Genomic DNA, 24,299 nt, shown 5'->3' with positions numbered 1-24,299 from the left:
CTGTACATACTTTTTCTTTGTGAAGGGTGAATGTTTGAATGCTTATTTTCTAGACCGCTATTCCTTAGAGATCATAGTGGTTTACACAATATAACACAATAATATAGCTGCTGGTCAGTGGGCCCAGACCCAAAAAAGATTATGGCCAGCGTTTTCTTCTCTTCCCACCCATCAGTCTATTGGGGCATTGGCAGATGACTCTTGTCATCTGTCAGAATTGGTCACTTGCAGCTTTGGCCCACTTCCCTTCCTTCCCACTGAGCTCACCATATCTGTATGAGCAAAGATCAAGGGCCATATGAAATTAGCAGAGCTTAGAAATGTTACCTTTTTTGGACAGTAACTCTAGAATCCCACAGGTGTCCATGCTGGCAGAGGGATTCTGGGAGCTGTTATCCAATAACAGTAATGTTTCCAAAGTTAGGACTTTAAGCCTTCTTTAGTGCAAAACTCACTTTGACTCTGAGTAGTAGGCTTATCCCTTGTGATATTGCTTCTCCTTCTCCTGTTTTCTGTGTTTTGGAGCCAGAATGCCCCATGCTATAGCAGAGTGGGGAAGAAAAGAGGATGTCCAGACAACAGAAGCCCTGTAGCTAAGGACAGTGGCTTGATTTTTTATTTCATAGAATCATAGAATCGTAGAGTTGGAAGAGACCGCAAGGGCCATCCAGTCCAACCCCCTGCCATGCAGGAAATCCATATCAAAGCATCCCTGACAGATGGCCATCCAGCCTCTGCTTAAAGACCTCCAAAGAAGGAGACTCCACTACACTCTGAGGGAGTTTGTTCCACTGTCGAACAGCCCTTAACGTCAGGAAGTTCCTCCTAATGTTGAGGTGGAATCTCTTCCTGGAGCTTGCATCCATTGTTCCTGGTCCTGTTCTCTGGAGCAGCAGAAAACAAGCTTCTTCCCTCCTCGATGTGACACCCCTTCAAATATTTAAACAGGGCTATCATATCACCTCTTAACCTTCTTTTCTCCAGGCTAAACATCCCCAGATCCCTAAGTCGTTCCTCATAGGACATGGTTTCCAGACCCTTCACCATTTTAGTCGTCCTCCTTTGGACATGCTCCAGTTTCTCAATGTCCTTTTTGAATTGTGGTGCCCACAACTGGACACAATATTCCAGGTGGGGCCTGACCACAGCAGAATACAGTGGCACTATTACTTCTCTTGATCTAGACACTATACTTTTATTGATGCAGCCTAAAATTGCATTGGCCTTTTTAGCTGCCGCATCGCATTGTTGACTCATGTTCAATTTGTGGTCTACTTGGACTCCAAGATCCCTTTCACATGTAGTTTCATTCAGCCAGTGTCCCCCATCCTATATCTGTGCATTTTATTTTTCTGCCCTATGTGCAGTACCTTACATTTTTCTGTGTTGAATTTCATTTTGTTAGCTTTGGCCCAGCTTTCAAGTCTATTCAGGTTATTTTGAATTTTGATCCTGTCCTATTTGGCCCAAAGTCTCTTGCCCATCCTATTAATGCTCTCTTGATGAAGAATCATAGGATCATAGAGTTGGAAGAGACCACAAGGGCCATCCAGTCCAACCCCCAAGAAGTAAACATAATGAACAGTAAACATAATGGAAAGGCTTATGGTCACCTTTCCAAGTTCTGAGCTAGACAACGGAGCCTGAATTCCATCACATTAGAGCCAGTGTGGGGTAGTGATTTGAATGTTGGAAACCCCACTGGGTGAACATAGGTAAGTCACACTCTCTTAGCCCTTCCCAAACAAATTTTGCCAAGAAAACCCTGTGACAGCTTTGTCTTAGTGTCGCCATAAGTCAGAAATGACTTGAAGACATACAACAACAAGCAAGCTGGATCTTAAAGTATTTCTTCTCCCCCCCCACCTGCAAAGAAAAAAGTGTGTTCTTCTCAAAGGAGCAGGATTGCAAGTGCCTTACTTTCTGATGATACCCTGCTTTCACAGGTACTATCATCAGTCTCCCAGATGACTCAGATGGATGACATAGTTCTGTTTCCTCTATTCTATCACAAGGTTCTTTTTCTCGTGGTTTGCATTGCTACAGCATATGTCACTTTTTATTTTATTGTCTCATAGTGACTTTATGATCAGTAGTCCAATGCAATGTTATCAAGTGGGGGGAAATAATGCTTTATTTATTTATGTCTGATAAGTTTGAAGCCTTTCTGCCAAATGACATTCAAGATTACTACCAAAATTCTGTACAAACAATCAGTCATTCAGCCATTGTAAAATAAAGAGACTGAAAACAAACGGTTATGCCCTCCCCCAAAGATAAATGCTTATGTTAACTTGCTCAGCAACCAGTAATCCCATCTACATATTGGACTGGGCAGATAAGTATCTTACATGTGCCTTCCAATGTCTTTGCTGTGAGGGGAACAATATTTAAATGCACTGTTGTTTATAGCCAAATAGCCTGGGTTTGCTTCTGGCTTTAGTTTTATGTTCTGTATTTGATGTGTTAATCTGTGTTAATTGGATTTTCTGTGCATACATTTAACCTGTAAGTCACTTTGGGTGCTTTGTATGGCAGAAAATGCATCTGAGAAATGTCTAAATAAAATAATTTTTTCTGCCTCATTAAGAATTATTGTGCAATAGGATCAGGAGGGAAAATGGCTGAAGGCTGTGTTCAGTTGCTTCTTTCAATTTAGCTGGTACTCGCCAGATTGGTTGATGCTAGCTGGAGGTGCTTGGATGTGGCAGAGGAAGGCTTAGCACAGAGGGAAATAGGCAAGATTTATATTATATGATAGCTTAATTTTGGAAATAGCAATTCCATAAAGAGACCATTTAAAACAGGACTGTTTATTTTAAAAAATGGTGGGGTGGGCATATCAGGCCCTTTAGAGGTCTATAACACCGCTGTTTCTGTTTGTTTTTTTTACTTGAATTCTTTTAAGCTAACAATGTATGTTACATTCACAGAGAAACAATCCCTTCATTTAGGATTTCTTTTTAGTTGAGATGCAACTAATTGTTTCTAATGATCTTTTGTGTATATACAATTTTGAGTGATCCACAGTTTTTGGATGGCCTTGGTTCTACACAAGAACTTGTGGCCGTTGCGTTCACGTTTCTCCTTTTCTTGCTTGACTGATGCTTAGTGGCTAAGGAAACTTCCCTTCTCATCCACTTCACCCATTGGGTGGGTGCAACATGATTTCATCAAAAAATGGTACAGGATTCCACCTCCAACATTTTCTTTCCTGCAGGAAAGACTGGCTGAAAGTATGTCAGCTGTGACTGCTTCTTGACAGAGGAGTTCTTCCATAGAGCAGCATGGAAGGAAAAGCCTCCTCCTTTTTCCCTCTGGCCTTACTAGCTCAGCAGTTTTTGTCCAGACAACCCCCAGCTTTTTCTCCAGTCCTGGAGCTGAGTGTGAGGTAGGGGATTGCCATGGAGTTTCTGGGAGTATCCCCAGCTTCAAAGTTAGAGTCAAATTGGTAACTGGCGCTTTCGAGTGGATGGCTGGGGTCCAGATGCCAAGATGACTTCAAATGTCTAAGTTCAATACTTGCTTAAAGATATCAGACATTCCCCGAATAAGATCATGGCCTGCCTAATTCAGTGTCCTTTGCAAAAGGTAAATCCCAGTAACCAGTAGATATGAGCTGATGCACTGAAGACTAACCTGCAGGTCTGTAATCTACTTGATACATACCCCTGAATTACAGAACATCTCCAAAACACTAAAAACTTTTTCATGCAGCATGATGCATGTTTGACAGCACTGTAGGGCATAAAGACTGGACACAGCATGGTCTAGAGGCAGCACGCACAGGCTGCCTGTTTATCTTTTTGAAGAGGCAGATAAATGGCATCAGCAAATGTGATGAAGAAAGGTCAGAATGTGGAAGCTGTCCTTTCTGTTTTTAGGACAACTTACACACGCACCCATTTTCCCCCTTAAGCTTCTTAAAAATCTAATTCAGGAAGACTTTCACTTAAACGAAGGTGAATCTTATGGATGCAGATAGATTGTTTGAACTTATCCTGTTCCAACTGTATTTCAATTCAGTATGACTAATATTCATCAGACAAGAGGAGTAACATATTTTAAAAAATTGGACACTTAAAGAAGCACTACAAAAATGTATTTCTTGCCTGTGGCATGGTGAATAGGTGTCATGCAATAATTTCAAAAGTGTGTGATGTGGATGATGGGTTGTGCATCCTGATTTTGGGCAGAGGACTCAACAAGAAGATGCCAGAATCCACTCTACCCTTTAATTATATCTGAACTGAATCTAATGTATGGTTGTTGTTGTTTTTCTTTGCAGACAACATGGGCACCTCCACTTATCGGCCACCAGCTCGCACCATGGAAGTTGTTATAAACAAATATATGGTGAAGTTGAAATACTGTTATACATGCAAAATGTTTCGTCCTCCTAGGACTTCCCACTGCAGTGTCTGTGACAATTGTGTAGGTAAGTTCAGAGAAGGATGCCCTGCAAGCAGTAATGTTGACTAATCTTTCTGGATTCATCTGAAGTCTGAAACACCTTGGGTATGCTGCCTCTTCCATTATCAGTTTTGGCCACAGATGATGATGATGATGATGATAGGTTTTATTAGATGATTTTAGATGATATTAGAATCAAGATAGATGATTCATCTCTGTGTGTCCCTATTCCTGCATGAGAGTCCATAAATCATCTGATGCGCTTTTCCATGTGCTTCTGCTAGTTGGGGTTCAGCAAATGTTTAAAGAGGAGGAGAAGGCTTTTCATTAATGGCATCCACTTATGCCTAATTTGGTGTCATTTAATGACGTGAAAAGGCAGTTTAATTTTCCCAGGCATTTTAACAAGTTTTGAACCACCATTTTTTAAAATTTGGATCATTACCTCTGCCATTTTTTTATTCTACTTCTGCATATTTTATGCTAGTTTTAAAAACAGGATGTATGCATTTCAGTTGTTTTAATATTTTCATCTGGAAGGTCAGCCTGAAAAATTTGTTAAAGTACTGAAAGTAAGAATACTTCACTCCACATGGAAAAGAATGCACAGCATAGTCTACTCATTGCATAATTTCCAAATAGGATTGCTTCCTTAAAAAGCAAGCTAAAATTATTGTGTCAGTGCCCTAAATGGTAGAAACTAACAAGAATTGATTGCCATAATGCTTTTTCTCTACATAACCAGTCCCAGCCTTGCTTTGAGCCTAGGTTCACATAGACATGCATACATGTATGAATGAGGTTTCACTTGATATAACTGCTGTTCCTTGAGCATTAGATTCCAAGTCTAGAGAGCAGGGTTCAATTCCCTGCTTGGCCATGGAAACCCACTGGGTGACCTTGGGTGAGTCACAGATTCTCAGCCCCACAAAACCCTGTGATAACTTCACCTTAGGGCTGCCATAAATCAGAAACAACTTGAAGGCACACAGCAGCAGCAACAACCTCTTGACTACAGTTACTATACTGAAATTGCTGTTTGTTGTAACTCTGACCGTCTAGTTTGCTTGTTACATTTCTTTACGTAAATGTGTGCTTGTGGATTATACCCTACTAGATTTCAGGCTGGACTCTGGAAACGCCAGAAGCTAGTTATATTTTTATTCAAATGATATATTTTTATTCAGAAGAGAAAATAATCCAAAAGACAAACCAATATTTCAAATAGACCAAAATCCACCAAAATGCCTATAACTCCCTGGCCCTCAAACTATCAAAACCAGCTCTAGAGTACCCCAAAATCCCACAGTAACCTCTAGATGCTTCCATATTGCATTTTTGGTAGAAAATATGACAGTGTGGCCCACTACTGATGTGAGAAATGGCTCCCAGCACTTGTTTTTCTTTATGGCAAATTCCAGTGAATCAGATGGTAGCAAGTATTTGCCTTCTTCACTAATAAAATGGCAACAAACTCCTTTATAAATTGTGGACTCTGTACTTGAGAGTTCTCTGGTGTACAGTTTAACTGAGGGCCATTGCCTTGTGGAAAGAGGATGGCATAAGTATATGTTGAAAAGACAGCCAAATTCTTAGACTTGATACATGGTGAAGGAGACTGCTGCTGAACTACAGCTCCTGTCATCCCTTACCATTGACTGTGTTGATTAGTGCAATTTGCTCTTTCCCTTGTCTGTAGGTATGGATAGGTGACAGACAGATATTGAGATTGGTGAAAATGTTAGGAATGGGCAAGTAGCAAAAATGTTTCTGTTCTGTGGAAATGTCAGCAACCAGTTCCTTTCCATTCTTGAGGCATTTGCAGTGTAGCATGGACTTTGTAGGAAAAAAACAAAGGTTAACAGTCATATTGAGACATGAACCAAGCCTTGGATGCACCCCAGTTACTGGCTCTTATCAAGATACACAGTGCTTCAGGGCAAGAGAAAGTTCTGGATAAGACATTCTGCTTCTTGAAGCAGATTCCTGGATGGTTCAGTGATTCAGTTTCTCCCCTTCTCTCATCTCTCACTGTCTAGGAAGTAAAATTTTCAAGAATCCAGTATGGATAGATTCTGTTTCTCAGCCAAATTACATGTAAAGTCATGCAGGTTCTAGAGAGCAGTAGGTGAATACTGGCCCAAGGAATGCTTCCAGTGAACAGTTATGCATTTGTTGAGTTATGTAGAGGCACAGAACAGCTGTGTCTTGAGCAAGGCAGGGCCAGCAGCCACCTAAAAATATTTCCAGTAACAGATGGGGTGGGGCACTGCAGGGCATTAGGTGAACTTCCTTCATCAGTCTGCCATGGTGTCAAACAAGACTGGGCAACTGGAGGAGATGGTATGGGCTGTGGGGAGAGAGAGAAAAGGGGGTAGGACCAGAATCCAAATGGGTGTACATGTGACCAGAGCCCTTGAGGCTGCTAATACTTTGTCGGGAGAATCTTTTAATGTGCTTGGATATGACTATGCTGCAGAACAAGAAATATATGTTTTAAGAAGATGGCTTACAGACGAACGCTGACTCTGAAATGAGAGCAAGTTCTGCTGATACTTTAAGGAGAGAAAAAGACATCAACCAGGATTTGGGATGACTGTGGGTGGGAACTTGCTGTGTGTCTCCCCTTGTTTCTCCTTTGCAAAATACTTAAGAGTTATCTGCAGTGCAGATTGTGGTTTAATTGCTCTCATCTCCCCCCCCCCCCCCCCACCAATACTGGCAGCTATAGTTCTTTCAGAGGGGTGCACAAGTGAGTAAAATTTCAGATAGTTTTAGCAACTCTTACAACACTGCTCACTCTTGCTTTCCAGTAAGCCTTCTAGGATGCCAGGATGATACTCAGGTCAGGGAGGGTTGCAGTTTGCTCAAATTTCCCTTAGACCTGGCACTGGGACTGTGACCAGTTACTGCAGTGTCCATTCCATAGCAAGGACATGCATCCTTTCTGCCAGTTTCACACATATCTTTATTCATGCTCTAGGCAGAGGTGGCCATAGTGTTTCAGGGCACCATCCTGTCCCCGATGTTATTCAGCATCTATATGAAGCCGCTGGGAGAAATCATCCGTAGGCATGGAGCGGGGTGTTATCAGTATGCTGATGACACCCAAATATACTTCTCCATGTCTCGGTCATCAGTAATGATGACAGATGGCATTTCTCCCCTCAATCAATGTCTTGCAGCAGTAATGGACTGGATGAGGGAAAACAAGCTCAAGCTGAATCCAGACAAAACGGAAGTATTTAACGGTAGGGGCTCCCAAACCAGGTATCGGGCCGCAACCTCCAGTCCTAGCGGGGTTCATGTTCCCCTCAAAGGACTGTGTTCGCAGTTTAGGGTTGCTTCTCAACTCGTCGCTTCAGATGAGAAATCAGGTGAATGCAACGGTCAGTAGTGCCTGTTATCAGCTCCGGCTGATACGTCGGCTGTGCCCTTGCCTGGAGCTGGGTAACCTCGAAACTGTAGTACAGTCGCGCCTCCGCATACGCGGACTTTTTATAGGAGGCTTTGAGCATACGCGCTCAAAGCCGCGGGCGCGTGCGGGGCGGAAGGAGTGGCACGTCCCATTCAATTGAATGGGCACGCGCACCCGTTGCGCCCTGCGCGCTGCCACGCCGCTGTGCACGAGCCCCATTGGAAACAATGGGGCTCGAGCATAGGCGGAATTTGCTATACGCGGAGGGATCCGGAACAGATCCCCCGCATATAGCAAGGTTCCACTGTACATGCACTGGTAACCTCAAGACTTGATTTTTGCAATGCACTCTACATGGGGCTACCCTTGTGCCTAGTCCGGAAACTTCAGCTGGTACAGAATATGGCAGCCAGATTGATTACAGGAACAACTAGGAGTGACCATATTACACCAATATTGAAATCACTCCATTGGCTGCCTATTCATTTCCAGACACAGTACAAGGTGTTGATTACTACCTTTAAAGCCCTCCATGGCTTGGGCCCAATCTACTTAAGGGATCGCCTCCTTCCGTATAATCCGCCCCGTACCCTCAGATCCTATCGCAGGAATTTGTTGCAGTCCACAAAGACCAGATTGATGGCGACCTCCCAGAGGACTTTTTCCACGATCGCTCCCACTTTGTGGAATGGTCTGCTGGACAAGATCCATCAAATTACCAATCTAGAGAGCTTCAAGAAAGCTGTCAAGATGGATCTCTTCCAGCAGGCCTTCCCGGAATAGAACCTGGCCACGTAATGCTCCCCCCACAGTCATATACAAGCAAAAACTCTGCCCACCGTTATTTTATTATTGTATTTATTGTTTATAGATTTTATTGTCTGTAATTTTAATGGATAGAATTGTTTAATCCTTTTTTAAGGGGGGGAATTGTATATATTGTATTTTTTAAAGGTTGTACGCCGCTTTGATTGTGGTTTTATTATATTATTATTTATTTATTATGTTGGATTACAGTTCCCATCAGCTGTTTAGCTAGTGTAGCCAATGCTGAGGCATGGAGTTGGAGCCCAGCAGCATTTGGAGGGTCACAATTTGCCCATGCCTTCCTTAAGGTCACTCAGTTACTTACTTGCATATACTGCCTCCAGTTAGGTTCTGCACCATTGCTCTAGAGCTTTTCGTTAGTAATTGTAGATAAATATATTTTGCCCTCTGGAAAGAAAGGGTGACTTCCTGTACAGAACTGGTGGTCTCCCTTCCACCAGTGTGAAGATTTTGTGGTAGGGTTTCAACATCTAAAAAAAGGGCAGTTGTTAAACAGATACATGCAAAATACCACATGGACAGTCTTTATATATGGCAAAACTGAAATAGATTATGTAGCGACGATACTTTCAGATCATGGTTCTTTCTCCCACCTGCAAACCTCAATCAACCATAAGCTGGTAGAAGGCAGCACTTACAGCAGTAGGAGTTCGCTGGCTTGTTTAGGTGTGAGCGTTCAGGCCTTGGTCTGCCTCTTCTCATTCTTTTTAATAATAATAATAATTGTATTCCGCTTTTTCACAAGGAACCAAAGCAGATTCCAACAGTATAATTAAAGGCCTGTCATTAGCAACAGAACAAAACACATGCAAATCACTCCTGCCTTCCCAGTATATATAGACCCACTATTTTTCCAGGCAAGCATTCTCTGAAGATGCCAGCCACAGATGCTGGCGAAACATCAGGAATAAACTCTTCTAGAATATGGTCACATAGCCTGAAAAACGCACAAAAAATATGGATGCTGGCCATGAAAGCCTTCGACTTCACAGTATAATTAAAACATCAAACAATTAAAAATTACAATTTAAACCCCCCAAACCCCAACCCTCCTCCCATCATAAAAACAGTGATGAACCCATAAAAAGAGATTAAACATCAACATTTAAAACTGTCCAATAGGAAAAGGTGACTCTTCCTCGACTGGCTAGTTGACCCTCTTTTAAGTCTAAGTGCTACACAAAGGAATTAACTACCTTATTCTGATTTTTGTATCTCTCTGTGGCCTGTTACAGACTGCCAAAATAAAGCTGCTTCGGGTCTCTTTGGAGGTATGCTATTTAAATGATGCATGGGTCCTAAGAGTCTGGAGGTCGTGCCAAAGCCACACTCCATCCCTAAGCATTGGAGTTCAGCTTTGGTGCAGCTTCCGGATTCTTAGGATGCATGCATCATTTAAATAGCATGCCTCCAAAGAGACCCGAAGCAGCTTTATTTTGGCAGTCTGTAACAGGCCTGTGTGTATTTTTTCTCTTCCTTCCATATGTGGAATGACCTGCCTAAAGAGATTTGACATCTGTCTGAATTCAAAACAGCATTAAAGACAGTCTCTTTTGGCAGGCTTACCCAGATGATTTTTAAATTGTGAATTTTAGATTGAAAAGAATCACTCTGTTGGACTTCTGGGGAGCCTGCATTGGGGTGATTCACTGATCCTTCTCTCTTGCAACTTCTTGTCCTACCAGGAGAAACCTTTTGGTCAATTTTAGTATTTTATCCAGTCGAGGAAGAGTCACTGTATGCCCAGTTCTTAGGCTAAACTCAGCCATGCTCAGATCTTAAATGAAAAAAATCAGTTGGCTGAAGATTGTGAGCATACTTTCCTCCTTATCTCACTTAACTTTGCTTCTTATACTATGGTGTATTAGAAAGTGACTCCCAAAGGAAAATTGTCTAGTCCATGCCAAAGCATTTATTAAATCTACCACTAATGATAAGCCCACCTCCAGGTTATAGTCAGTGAGATGCAGTTGGCAGGAAGGTTGAAGGCATTCATAGGCCTCCACCTTATTTAAAAATAGAACTAAGCCTGTCCTTTCGCTGTCTGTGTATTAGCAAGGAAATTGTCGTGTTCTGTGATTTTCATCTGCTTAAATGTTTTTGCTGAGTGTCTTCTTTGGTTGTTTACAGTGTCAGCTATCTTAAGGTCCTCATCGCAATGCCTTTTTTTACCCTTCCAGAGCGATTTGATCACCACTGTCCCTGGGTCGGCAACTGTGTGGGGAAGCGGAATTATCGATTCTTCTATGCCTTCATCCTCTCTCTCTCCTTCTTGACAGCCTTCATCTTTGCTTGTGTCATCACCCATCTCGCCCTCCGTAAGTATAGCATTGTGTATAAGACTTTGAACCAGAAGATCTTGTCTCTGTCTAGCTGAACTCGTTCTAAAACCAGAATACCTTTCAAATCCATAGCCAACAAATCTTTCTGGAGATGAAGGTCTCTGAGGTCTTCTAGACTTGGCTAGCAGCAAAAGTTAGTTAGTGCATTGTTTCTCATTGTTTGGCATTCCAGATGTTTTAAATCTGTATCCCTCACCATTTTCCAATTTGGTTGGAGCTTCTGGGGGGAGTTGAAGTCTGGAACATCTCAATCAAAGGTTGGGAACCACTGACCTAGAGTGTGGTTAAAAAAATAATGTTACTTATGCAAAGTACCTGAGTAAACCTATCTAGTATAGCTCAAACCTGGTCATGTACTCCTGAGATCTTGCATGAGTCTCCATTATTTGTTGACATCATGAAACCTTCTGCACATTTATCTGATGTCTGCTGCATTAAACATAGCTAATGGCTTCTTTTAACTCACTGTTACTGTTTCTTTACTTTTCAGGCTCCCAGGGAAATGATTTCATCAGTGTTTTAAAAGCAACACCAGCAAGATATCCTTTCCTGTTATTCCACCCCCATCCTGCTTTTTTGTGGAACTGGCAAAGAGCTAGTTTAGTAGAACTGATTTTAAAATCCTAGCAATAGCTGACCCCTAACTACTAATGCAGAAAAGGGCAGGGGCTCTCTTTATAGGATGGAGTAATCAATTTGTGACATTCCAAGTATTGTTGGACTAAATTTCCTGTGATACTTTGTCTTGTACTGGCTAGATATAATGGGAGTTGCAGTCCAAGAACATCTGGTCCTCCCTTGTTGTAGGAACTGAAGAAGACCTCTGCTTTTAGGACATGATCTTGTTTCATGGTCTCTTTTAGCCATAGGATTCTGCATAAGTCCTAGGATTCATTAGGTCCAATGTTTTCAAACTTGCCTGGTCTTAAGCAATTCTCATTGCCCAAAACAGAGGTTAACTTAAGTTCTGCTGACATCCTTTACTGAGGCTTAATGCCAAATTTGCTATTTTTTAATGCCAACTGAAGGCTTTAAAAAAAAAATATCCCAGGCCTTTTTAGATCTTGTTTTTTAAATGTTGTTAAGGCTGTGTATTGTGTTATTGCTATTTGTTTTATTGTTATCATTTTGCCCCAAATCTACTCTGAAAATACTTTAAAGTATTGAAGAGTATGGCATGATATCAGATAAAAAGCTGGAGATCCCTGGTGCTGAGGTACAGAACAAGTATTCTACTTGTGAACTACTAATGATGATAACACCATTGGATTTTTGAAAGTGGTGCTGAGGATTTTTGTCTCGGCGAATTAGAGAAGATAAAGTTCTCCCCAAAACCATGTGTTATTCCTTCCTTGATTCTCTGCTCACTGTGTTGGAATTGGTAATCTGTTTTTTCTCAGTCTGGTCTATCTTTGGCCTCTCAGGGTTTCACACTTACTTAGTTGCCTCCAACTTGACAACCAACGAGGATGTGAGTATAAATATTTCTTTAAATAGAAAATTACTGGACCTTTAGACAAACTCCACAATAATAGTTCAAGGAGCTGAGCAAGAATGGAGGGATTGGCGCTACTAGGGATAGTGAGAAGTTTGAGATGATGGTAGTTGTAGCCCAACACATCTGTATGACACTGGTTGGGAAGGCTGGCCTTAGATGAATGGCTGTGTTGTGTCTGTTTTGACTCTTTGGTCCACAGATATTGACTTGTTGGTCCAAAACACACTGCAGAAATAACCCAGTTTGAAGCCACTTTAGCTCTGGCTCAGTGCTAGGCAATCCTGGGAATTGTAGTTTATTGTGACACCAGAGCTCTCTGACAGAGAAAGCTAAATGTCTCACAAAACTACAGTTCCCAAAATTCCCTAGCATTGAACCAGAGCAGTTAAAGAGGTCTCAAACTGGATTATTTCCGCAGTGTGTTTTGGATCTTTCTATCTCATACAAACACACACACACATACGTCTACTCCTTTACACACACACACACACTCTGATCATTTAGTCACCAAATTAAAGAAGTTGTAGTGGAATTTTCAGTTGTGTGTAAGCCAAATTTAAGATTGTAGCCAAAGTCAGTTTATTGTATGGTTTTGAATCAATCTCTTAAACCTTCATAATTTTGCTTATGAAAAAAAGAAATTATTTAAAGTTTTTATTAAACAGTGCTACTAAATATATATATATATATATATATATATATATATATTTAAAAATGGCTACCTGATGACTCAGAACAGCATTTTAATTATTAAAGTCTTTAAACTGATTATTCTAACTAGTTCTTTGATTAAATTTTGTAAGTTTTGGTTCTGACTGACCATGATTTTACAAGTGCAGAACAGTCTACATGCTTGTAAAGGCATGTTTTCATTTATTTTATCCCTGGTCTATGTGAATATTTAATTTGCTTTTCTAGTAAAGGCATTACAACTGATTTGCACTGGGGGGGATAAATACGCAGAATAGCAAGAGTCTTATCTAATTGGAGAGGCCAAAATTCAGTAGCTGAGTAGGAATCTTTATCAATAATCAGAAATATTTCTTGGAAATTGGGCAAGTGTCTTTCTGAATCTAGCCCAGCCAGACAGGTTTCTCACTAATTTTTCTTCCACTTGGCTTTTTCTAACCAGTTTGTCTTTTTTGGTTTGTAGCTCAAAGGGGCATGGTCGAGTAAGAGAGGTTCTGAATTTGCCAATCCCTACAGCCATAAAAGTGTCCTCACTAACTGCTGTGCAGTGCTTTGTGGACCGTTCTATCCCAGGTAAGGATGCTCTTTCCTGAATAGGATCTGCACCTTAATATACAATAGATAACACTGAATCATGTTCATTTGGGTGGAGGGGAGAGGGACTGAGTAGCAGCTCTTCTGAGCCCAGGATTATTAACAAAGCCTTCCTCTGAGATGAGTGTGTTGGGGCAGCAATTTGCAGAAGTCAGACAGCACAGGGGCTCCTGCTTATAAAGGTTGAGAGGGATTTTCCTCATTCCACCTCCCTGCCATGGCTGCTTCCTCCTTCTTCTGTGTGCCACTGCTCATTCAAAGACCAAAATTAAGAACTAGCTACTGTGTTAGAAAAAAGCAGGTCGTCCACCACATTGAGTGGAAGTCAATGTGGGCTTGGGAGCCTGGACTAGAAAAGATGGAGCCAGTAAGAAATGACAGTGGGAGAGGAAAAATTGCTACACTAGTGAGGAAAGGCAAAGCCAGACAGGAAGTGCTGAGGGATGCACAGCTGGCCTGAGGCAAAAAAATCCAAATTCTCTTGTCTCTTTTTCTGTACTAAAAATATAATTTGCTGCATCTTAAATGATGTACACAGTTTGCGTTTTGAGGCCATCACTTCACTGATCTTGACAACAAGTCAGCCTTGAAAAGATAACAGTTGTTGGTATCTGGGCATGGCATGAGTATACATTTTCCTCTCTTCATCCGAAAGAGTTCCCCCACTAAAGAAAGAAAGATGAGTCCTTGCTGATTTGCTTACCGTATATACTCGACTGTAAGTCGACCTCATGTAGAAGTTGAGGACAGGTTTTGGGACCAAAATTATGGATTTTGATACGACCCATGGCTAAGTGGAGGGTAAAATTTAGGGGTATGTAACAGGATCAAACGGGAAAGCAAAGGAAAACATTGCCAAAGAACTTACAGAATCTTAGCAGGCATTAACTGTCTATGGCCTGTTACAGACTGCCAAAATAAAGCTGCTTCGGGTCTCTATGGAGGTATGCTATTGAAATGATGCATGGGTCCTAAGAGTCCGGAAGTTGCGCCAAAGCCACACTCCATTCCTAAGCACTGGAGTGCAGCTTTGGTTCAGCTTCCGGATTCTTAGGATGCATGCATCATTTAAATAGCATACCTCCAAAGAGACCCGAAGCAGCTTTATTTTGGCAGTCTGTAACAGGCCAAAGTTCACACTAAAAGCTGGATGGATAAGAGAGTAGGGGCCAGTATTTCCAAGAAAGATTTCACCAGGGGATGGACCCTTTTTTTTAGTAAGAGTAACAGTATTTTCATGGACCCATGAATAAATTGTCTTGGGTTTTTTTGGGTCAATTTTTAACTAAAATTTCTAGACTTAAATATGAGTATATACAGCACATTCTAAATGACCAAAACACAAAAAGAAAGGAGGACAGAGGGGTAAAAATAAGCTCAGACCAAGATTCTGTTGAAGTGGAATATAAATCTCCAGAGGTGTAATAACACCAGGCTTCCATTATACCACTTAAGCAATATAGCTTGATAGTGGCAGAACACATCCCTACAGCTAGTGGTTGAGGCTGTATGGAGATCCTGATGAGCATCTGCTTGTATTTTCCATGACCAAGAGAAAGGAACCGTTCTCAGCCTTGCTGGGCCTTCAGGAACTACACTGGCAGTCCTGAAAGTCCACACTGTGACCAGACTGTGCCTGAGAGCCCTCTGGGTGCTGAAGGAGGCACACTGCAGCACTATCAAGGCACATTATGTGGACAGGTGGCAATTGTACAAGGAGACACATGGATACTTCCTTCTGCAGCAAACAAAATAGTACATCTGCTGGCATAATAGGATGTAATGCTGGTATATGACATCAATAGGATTCTGGGTTCAGGCAACATTAAATACTTAGGCAATATTAAATAGCAATAGCCAGCTGGAATGAAAACGGCATGAAATGGCAGAACCCAATGGATCTGGTCTTTCAGCAGGATTGTCCAACTCACCAGTACCTTTGATTTACAGGGTTGTTGTTTTTTTTTTCTGAAAATGCTTATGCTGTTACATATATTTGGCATTTTGTATCTTGTGGAATTTCCACTAAACTTAGTTTTAGCATGCAGCTCTTGACTTTCATGTCTAGATGCAGGTTTAAACTACCTAACGCTTTGCTGATAATCCCATTTTACCCGTCTTCATGTAGTCACAAGAGGGCAGAATTGGACAAAATGAAGAGTGACTCTAACATTAGCACATGGTAGTAGAATTAAAAAATATAGCTTTTTTAGTCTGGATGAGTATGCAAAGGGATCTTGTAGCACCTTTAAGACTAACTGCGAGAAAGGAATATGTTGGTAGCATAAGCTTTCATAGACTTAAGTCTTTTTTTCTTTATCTCAGTCTCAAAGGTAGCCCTTGGTGTTTAGGAGATATCTCCTTGAAGGGCTCATGAATGCCTATAAGAAGAAATGTTATCGGCCGCTTGTTATCCATCATTTGAATGTGTTCTGTTCATGGTTTCATTCTTTTAAAAAAATGCATAGGGGTCCACTTGAGCCATATTTTTCCAGATGTACGGCATCACATTCAAAATCAGATTAATGAATACCAAAAACATTACCTTAAGCCTTGGCTTCAGAGTGTGCTTCTCTTCTAATAACCTTGGGCCCAAGCAGACAGGCCAAAATAAAGCTACTTCAGGTCATTTTGGAGGAATGCTGTTTAAATGATACACGCATCTTAAGAGGCCAGAAGCTGAGCCAAAGCTGCGCCAGTCTCTAGTCTTGGAGCGTGGCTTTGGCTCAGCTTTCGGCCTCATAGGATGCATGCATCATTTGTCTCCAAAGTGACCCGAAGCAGCTTTATTTTGGCCTGTCTGTTCGGGCCCCTTGATATTAATATTGTGTATGCTTTTCTCTGGGCAAAACAGAGATGAAGGCTCAGTTTTAACACAAGGTGAAGTAGATCCAAAATATGGTGTAAGCCTAGCACAAGACAGAGAGCATTTTCTTGAGTTTCTGTTGTTCACATCCATAATCTAAGCCAAGGCAAGAAAGAGAAACTATGGCCATTTAAAGCCCCTGGACTCCACCTCCCATGTGTCCCCACCAGCATCAGTCATGGTGAGTGGATCTGTAGTCCAGCAACATCCAAAAGGCCAGGTGTTCCCCATCTGGAGGAATTTATCTGCCCATACTGTCATTGCTGGGCTGCTCTGTAGAATCCTGTACATGCTGACACTTGAGGCCTGTTTGATATTAAAACAGAAACAACAGGCCATGCTTAAGCAAGATGCATGTAAATTTTTGCCCAAGGAATATCCTGTTCTTGTACACTTTATATATTACACCAGAATAAGACTATCTCAGTTTTATATTTATGATCTAAAGCAAACTGGAAGTCCTCTCTCTTTTGTAAAATATGCATTATCAAGATGGAAAAGAGGACTGCTCATTTGGGTTCTAACCCTCTTGCTTTCTTTTTCTCTCTTCCTCATCTAGTTTAATAGACAGAAGAGGATTTATCCAGGCAGATGCTGCGATCCCAACCACGCCTAAGAGTGAAATCCCTTCCTTTGGAATGAAATCGGATTCCAGCATGGTATGAGCCAAACCTTAGCAGTGCTGCCATAGAGTCCTGTGCCTAGGTCTACCTCCAGCCGGTGCTTCTTCTCCAGTTTACCATTTTATTGGGCTCAGACAGGACAGCCTCATGAGGCAGAGCCTCCCAAGCTCCTACTCAAACCACATGCTGTTATTTCCTGTGTTGGTTTTTTTATTTGGTTTGATTTTTATACAGTGGGATTTACCTCAGCATTGTGGACTGTTGCATCTAAGACTCTAGGCAGGCCCTGATGTGACACAGGGGAAAAATGGGTCAGAATTGCTTAGAGCAAACAATGCCACTGGTTGGAAATGCCAGCTTCTCGAGAACCGTCCATCCTCAGAGGTTCTACTGCAGGGACTGATTGAAAAAAAGCATAGCAATTTGCATATGGCACTGGTACAAAGAGCATAAAAGTGCCCATCGTCTAAACAGCACTTAACATGCTCCTTGGTGAAGCTTTGACATTAGTCTGTCAGTCCTGCTGCTTTGTGTGAGCAGCAAGAAAGATAATTACTACTTGGCTAAGCCTTCAGCCAGAGAGTACTGTTTGAGGACACAGCACTCCTTGCCCCAGCAGCAAGTGTTGCTTGCTGAGCTGGTTTACCAGGACTGCTCTCCTGTTCTCACCAACGGGAGTGAGAGGAATGCATAGGTTAGACGATCCTTAGCAAGGAGCATGAGCTGATCGTCTGGGTCAGCTTCAGAAAATGGTTTCTCAATGTAGGGTTGTTGTCCCTGTTCGTTACAGTTGAATCAGGACAACAGTAACACAGCCCTGTGCGGTTATTTGTTTAATTAATAAATGAAAATTAAGGAAATCCTACAAAGATAATTCAGTGATGTAAATAGAGATGGAATATTGCCACTTGGTGCTTATGGGTCACAGAGCTATTTTTGTCAGGAGAAATACTGGCCCAAGGCTGTGTTCAAGGAGGAATCCAGAAAGAAACCTTCTCAGAAGCATTAAATATTTATTTCTCTGTAGGAAGCTGAGTCCACTCACTTGGATTCTTGACTAGTCATATAAAGAGGGGAGGGATAATAAATATGCCTATTGGAATTCCTCTTAACAGTGCCTCCCATCCTGCTGTGTGAGCCCTTATGTATATAGGAAGGTCAAATACATGTGAAATACTTGAAATGTGTCTATTAAAAGCTGCTGGATATTTTTGCACAACTTTTGTAGATTTTTGTAAGGATTTTTAAAGTGGTTTTATTCTACATAAGCCTGTGCTCACAGGTTCATAGAACCAGTTTTTTTAAAAAAAAAATAGCATTGAAATTTGTTTATCTGTAATTTTTCCTTGAACTTTGTCAGCCTATAGGAAACAATGGGAAGTCTATAGGACATAAGGAAGCTTGATCTTCCTTATCCCTAATGACCAGAAGAAACTAGAGTTTGCTGGAAACAGAGAAGGATTTGAGGTCTCAAAGGGACAAATCAAGTGTGCCTTTTAAAAAAATGCTGCCTCAGCAGAGGATCAGAAAAACATGAACATTGCAGCTATATTTTTTTTTAAATTGGAATCATTGAGGTCATATCTCAGGAATTCTCCCTTTAAGTGAGGGATCAGATATAGAACAATTCATATCTTTCCTTCCGCATTTCCAGACATGCTCTTCATGTATGTGACATACCTCAACACCTTTGAGTAGTGCCACCCCCTTCCGTGGAGCATTCTTGAATCCCACCTGTTGCCCCAGGCACATGGCAGGCTTCTTCCATTGATATGTACAGTATCATGCCTGGGAGAGATTTCTTAGGCAGCCCTAAGGTGGGCAGGGAGATACCCAGCCTTGTTAAACTGGATCGACACAGGTCCTTCCTCATTGCTTGTCCTTAGGAGGAGGAGGAGAATACCCTTCTCAGTCTTGCACTCTTTAATACTATTAGTTAACTGAACTTAATTTTTCTAAGTAGACTGATGTTACTAGAGGGAGTACTTCTGAACTCCCTTTGCACTTATCGCTAGATCTGGAGCATCTCCTGCAAGAGATCAAAGACCACAAACGTTTGTGGCATTTCTATGCCTGTTCCTTTACATTTTTATGATGATTGGAGGACTGAATAAATCTATTTGTCCACTGAATCATGTAGTTGCAATGGAGATGAAACTGTGCATGTAATCAAAGGTCCCTTTATAGAATCTGGAGCTGCACTTAAAGATGAGCTTAAGGTATGATACAAAGCCAAAATTGAAATGCAGGTATGGGATATTCTGATGCAGCAGCTTTGAGCAATCAAATGTTGAGGCTAGAGTACCCGCTGCTTGTATTGCATTTTGACAGGAAGAATTTGGCTCATTCCTCATACAGAACTGCAGGTTTTGGTAGATGGACACCACTTGGAGAAGCTCTATGTATGGCCCACTATGCTGGGAGGTACTACAGATTTCAGGAGTCTCTTCTCCTACTAAATATAAGGATCTCAAGTCCCCTGGAATAGTTAGAAAGGCAGATCCAACTTCTGTGCAGCTGGTATGTGGGACAGGTGCTTGCATTCCTTGATATTTACACAAGTACCAAAACCAGAGATATAGTAAATTCTTTCCCGGCCTAGATAATAATAGGCTTGAGCCCTGGTGTTAAGCCTGCTGAGGCTGCAATGCCATTTCTGTTCTGTGAGACTTCCTGGAGTTTCTCTTTTTCTGCTGGTATCCCGCCCATTTTTGAATAATTACTATTCCCATTAAAAGTCCCATTTGCCATTTCATCTGTAATGGTGCATTTTCAGATGGTGGTTCATTTACTAGCACAGAGGTTATGCCTGTTCAGTTGGTCCAGAACAGAATGCTTTGTTTTCAGGGTGGAATCTCATAATTTTAAAGTGGGCTCACCTTTTCTCCAAGCAGCTTTCCAGGACATTATCAGGAGGGGGGAATCCTGATCTCCAGTTGTAGCCCATCTTATTTCTAGAAGTTGGCCCCATACCTTAACCTGGAAAAGAAGTTGTTCTTGTTAGTTCAGGCCACCTTGTAACACATAATCATTTTCATAAAGCTTAGGTGGGAGGGAGGAGGTAAGGACTATAGAAGTGTTAAATTTGTGGGGATAAACAGTTTTCTGGTGGTGAAGTCATTTTTTCTTCTTGTTTGCTTTTGTAATAAAAAACAGTTTTTTAAATGAGCTAATTCCTTTTGAGTTTTGTGTTTGCATTATCTTATGCTAGATTAAGGAACACAGTCTTTAGCTAAGCTTTGGCAGAACATTGATGGGTAGCACCAGTTTCCCTGATGCTGACTTGGGAATCCAGCAGGCATAGCTGCAGTTGCTGAGTGCTTCCCCCATTTCTGTGTGTTCATAGGGAGACTCAGTGCTGTTTATTGAAATGATTTTATAGATAACATATCAGCATAGCCATAATTTAAGATGACCTTTCCTTGTCCAAAGCACATTCCACCGCTGGTGGACAGCACTCACGCTTGCTTCCGCCATCTCTCACCTTGCCCCAATTTTACTTTCCAAAACTCAAGACTGCCGTGGTACATAATCTCTGGTGTCTTCTTCAGGAGGATGCTTGCCAGGACTTTGCCATATCTTGCACAGCCTGATGGGATAGCCCCTCCCCACAGGATGGGTTAGTACTGCTCTCTGAAGGTTAGCTGGTAAGAATTTTCTTTCCTCGACCTCATTCAGTGAATTATCTCATTCTCACCGCATGAGTTGCTTCAAGCCTGAAGCTCATTTCCCCACCACCACCACCTCCAGTCTGTGGCTGTTCTCATTTGTTGTGTGCCTTACAAGCCATCCCATCAGTAGCTGAAGCTGTGAGAAGAGCTGTGGGGCAGCAAGGTAGCCTGCAGGCTGAGGGATAGATAGGTGGGGAGGATTGTGAACAAAGTACTCAACCCATTGAGTTTCAGACTTTAAAGAAGGCAGGAAGCGGCTTCATAGCTTTTTTTTTTAGGGCATGTCTGTCCATTCATCTATGATTCTCAGAGGATTGAAAATGAAAACATGTGGTGCAAATCACCTCCCGCAGACCCATTACCCTGAAGTAGTTGGAAATACAATCTGTATCTCTACATAATCTCTTGACTGTGAATATTGGATTAAAAGTTAAAGGCAGAATAGTAAATGAGTAAATGAGATGGTCTGCCTTCCCCATCTACTACTGAACAGTTAAATCTCTCATGTCACGTAAATGATGGCTCCTACAGTAGGGGATGGTTTTGGGATGCTGATGAAGGTTGCTGGAGAGGACCATTTGCTTCCCCCTACATCTATGTGAGAGTGCTACTTTGTGACCGTGCTAGATTGGTAAGGCAGAAGTCTTCTGCTCTAGTAGGTCACCATTTAGTATTGATAGGTTGATTTTGAATATCTGAAGTGCTTCACATTACTTTCCAGCTTCTACTTGAGTGCACTGGATCTTTTGTCTTAGGTCTTGCAGGTGAATTACTGAGCCTAAGCAGCTTGCCTCATAGCCCCATGGCTGAGTTACAGTGTAAGAAGGGACCAGTTCAGGATGTTTCTGCCCAGTGTCTTTATCACACCAGCTTTCAAGATGACCATCCCATTGATGGCCAGAGTGTCCATACTCCATATTTTGGACTAAAGCAGGGACCTAACTGTGCTGTCATGGCTCTGCTGTTTAACGGCTGCTGGCTCCTCACTAGTGCTCATTTTACTGCCATGTCATTTTTCCCAAAATGAGCCTTAATCCTTTTTCATGTGTGCTTGTTTTGTATTGCTGGTAAGTAATTATCTGTAAGCTTGCTTTATCAAACCGAATGTGTAAATTTCCAGCCACTAATTCCTGCCAGTGCTTTCTATTTGATTCCCTTCTGCTTCAAAATTCCATTTGGAATTGATTCCAAAAGAGATGAATCAACATATGGAAGGTCATTGTCTATGTGGGGAAGTTCCAAGCCGAACAGATGTCATCTGTCCTGAAATCTTGAGATAGGCCATGTTAACAAAGAGCCATTTGGCAGCCCAATCCCTTGTTAACAGTGATACCATAATGTACGTTTGGTTTGAACTGTGGCTGTTGTCCAGTTGCCTAGACTACTTTCTAACAAACACTTTATATTTAATGTATAACTATCTTGCTCAACCTGGTGTTCTCCAGATATGTTAGATTTCAGTTTACATCGGTTTAGGAATCCTAAGAACTATAGTACAAACCACCTGGAGTGCACTGCGGTGAGGAAGGCTGGTTAACCCTTGCTAGAGCAATGCAAGTAATCTGCTTTGCCTCCACCATCCCTCCCTATCAGCAATAAAAAGAGTTGGAGAACTTTTCTAATATTTTTTTTCCCTTTTCCTCTTCCTTCCCCCCTGCAATAAAGTACCAGAGAGAAATGTCTTGAGCATTGCTTACTATTGCCAAGAGCAGCTAAAAGGAAGCAGCAGCTGGAGCAATACTGGCTCTGCTCTCACCAATAAAGCTAGTGGTGAATGAGTGAGATGCTGTGATGGTGTGCTCCTTTCTGGAGTGCTAGAAGGGAAGAGTTGAGTTCTTGTTTGGACCTTCTAGCCATCTGCCTGTATTTGCTGCCACAGAAAGCAAGAGGGTCAGATCACAGGCAGGTAGCATTCCAGACAAAAATCCAACTTGACTCCCTGTGTTTCGCTACTGCCACAGAGCTTAGAAACCTAGACAGGCTTCTCCTTCCTCGGTTACTATGTGTAGAGCTTTGAATGTTGGGAAGTTCCCATTTATTCTATGCCTGTCTCAACTAAGGGGTCCATCATGTTCTCCGTCTACTGTAAACTCCAGGACACGTTTCTGCATTTTAGATTTGTCAGCATAAGCTGTAGTTAAATATAGATGCTTAGTGAAATCAGGAATTAAATAGCATAGGAGGTCACACAAACATTTGGCCCCTGCCTATACAGAAAGCAAAGAGGACTGGAAACACCTGATAGAAGAGGTGTAGAAAAGACAAAGTCTAGGGGGAAATTCGGATGATTTTATTCTTAAAAATAACCCTGTCTATATAGACCTCATGAAAAAGTATTCTTACTCTTGCATGCCCATGTGACAGATTTATCAGAAACCATTTATTTTTGTTTTGGTTCTCCTAATCAGGATTGGTTTGAAATTTGTTTCTGTTTTGACCTGGTGTGTTTGCCACCTCCCTTTCTTGACTATGCTTCTCTCACCAAAACCTTTCTAATCAAAACTGAGTTTTACCAAAATGGCACCCATTCCAGATTTACCAAACTTGTACCAATTTCCCACTGTCTTCTCCTTGTTCTCTAGCTTGCCTGCGGGCTCTACTGCTGTGACCATTCCTTCTATCTCAGGTATTTCGTTTTACTAATCCTCTTTTTCTCTTTCTCTTTCTCTCTTTCTCTTCCTTTTGTTCCACCCCACCTCCCCTACACTGCTTGGGACCATCCAGTGTGTCCGGGGCACAAAAGAGCTTTTGAGGACCCTCTGCGCCTCGTGGCAAAACCCAAGGCAAACCCAAGAGGCCCTGTCCAATATCTGAAAGTCCAGCCATTGCCACCACCTGTGCCTCTCTACCCTCCAGGGCTATCTCATTTTTTATATTACTGCATCTCTTCCCGTTTCACTGTAAAGATAGGGAGATGCCACCATGCACAAGGAAAAAGCTGTTCTGACCCACAAGGCCTGGAGTGGAGGTGCTCCTGCCATCCGTGGGGTTTGAAGCTTAAAAGCCATACAAGCCACCTGCTATGAGTGCAATAAAGGGAGTTACTGTTGGCTCCTGTATTTGGGTTGGGGGAATGGACTCCAGCATCTAAGCACATCAAGGCCATGGGGGGATTCCTATCTCTAGCCTTATTTTACAGCAAAGGTGTCTCAAGGCTTTATAATTCCTATGGGATGCCTTTAGTAATCAATGTTATTAGCTATGTGCTAGGGTACATGCATATATCTCCTTTCCCTAGCCCTGATCCACTTGTGAGTTGAGAATCCATGTGGTGTCTGTAGCTGCAACAAAACAGACCCCCATTAAGGCTAACTTTGCACTAGCATTTAATATATTCCTACTTGGTGCATTTGGTC

General features: G+C 41.8%; 1 protein-coding gene across 3 annotated transcripts in view; it reads left to right on the top strand.

The window, feature by feature from the left end:
• ZDHHC18 (zDHHC palmitoyltransferase 18) overlaps positions 1-23,840 on the top strand; it is a 34,654-nt gene extending 10,814 nt beyond the window's left edge. The window contains exons 3-10 of one of the 3 annotated variants that reach the window (XR_016271819.1): positions 4,289-4,438; positions 10,840-10,977; positions 11,492-11,540; positions 12,370-12,472; positions 13,653-13,762; positions 17,209-17,308; positions 20,824-20,919; positions 23,668-23,755. Coding sequence is in view for 2 of the 3 variants with exons in the window: in XM_089478311.1 (XP_089334437.1) it covers positions 4,289-4,438; positions 10,840-10,977; positions 11,492-11,540; positions 12,370-12,472; positions 13,653-13,762; positions 17,209-17,308; positions 23,668-23,757 (740 nt within the window). In the remaining variant the exon portion in view is untranslated. Of the gene's footprint in view, positions 1-4,288; positions 4,439-10,839; positions 10,978-11,491; positions 11,541-12,369; positions 12,473-13,652; positions 13,763-17,208; positions 17,309-20,823; positions 20,920-23,667 lie in introns of all 3 variants that reach the window. The other 2 variants (XM_089478315.1, XM_089478311.1) reach the window with 2 other exon arrangements.
• The last annotated feature ends 459 nt before the right edge of the window (positions 23,841-24,299 follow it).

The sequence above is a fragment of the Sceloporus occidentalis genome, unplaced genomic scaffold (genome assembly GCF_023333645.1).
Source record: "Sceloporus occidentalis isolate IW3139 unplaced genomic scaffold, rSceOcc1.0.p SCAF_13, whole genome shotgun sequence".
In the NCBI taxonomy this organism is placed as follows: domain Eukaryota; kingdom Metazoa; phylum Chordata; class Lepidosauria; order Squamata; family Phrynosomatidae; genus Sceloporus; species Sceloporus occidentalis.
This window is presented reverse-complemented; position numbering and strand designations above follow the sequence as displayed.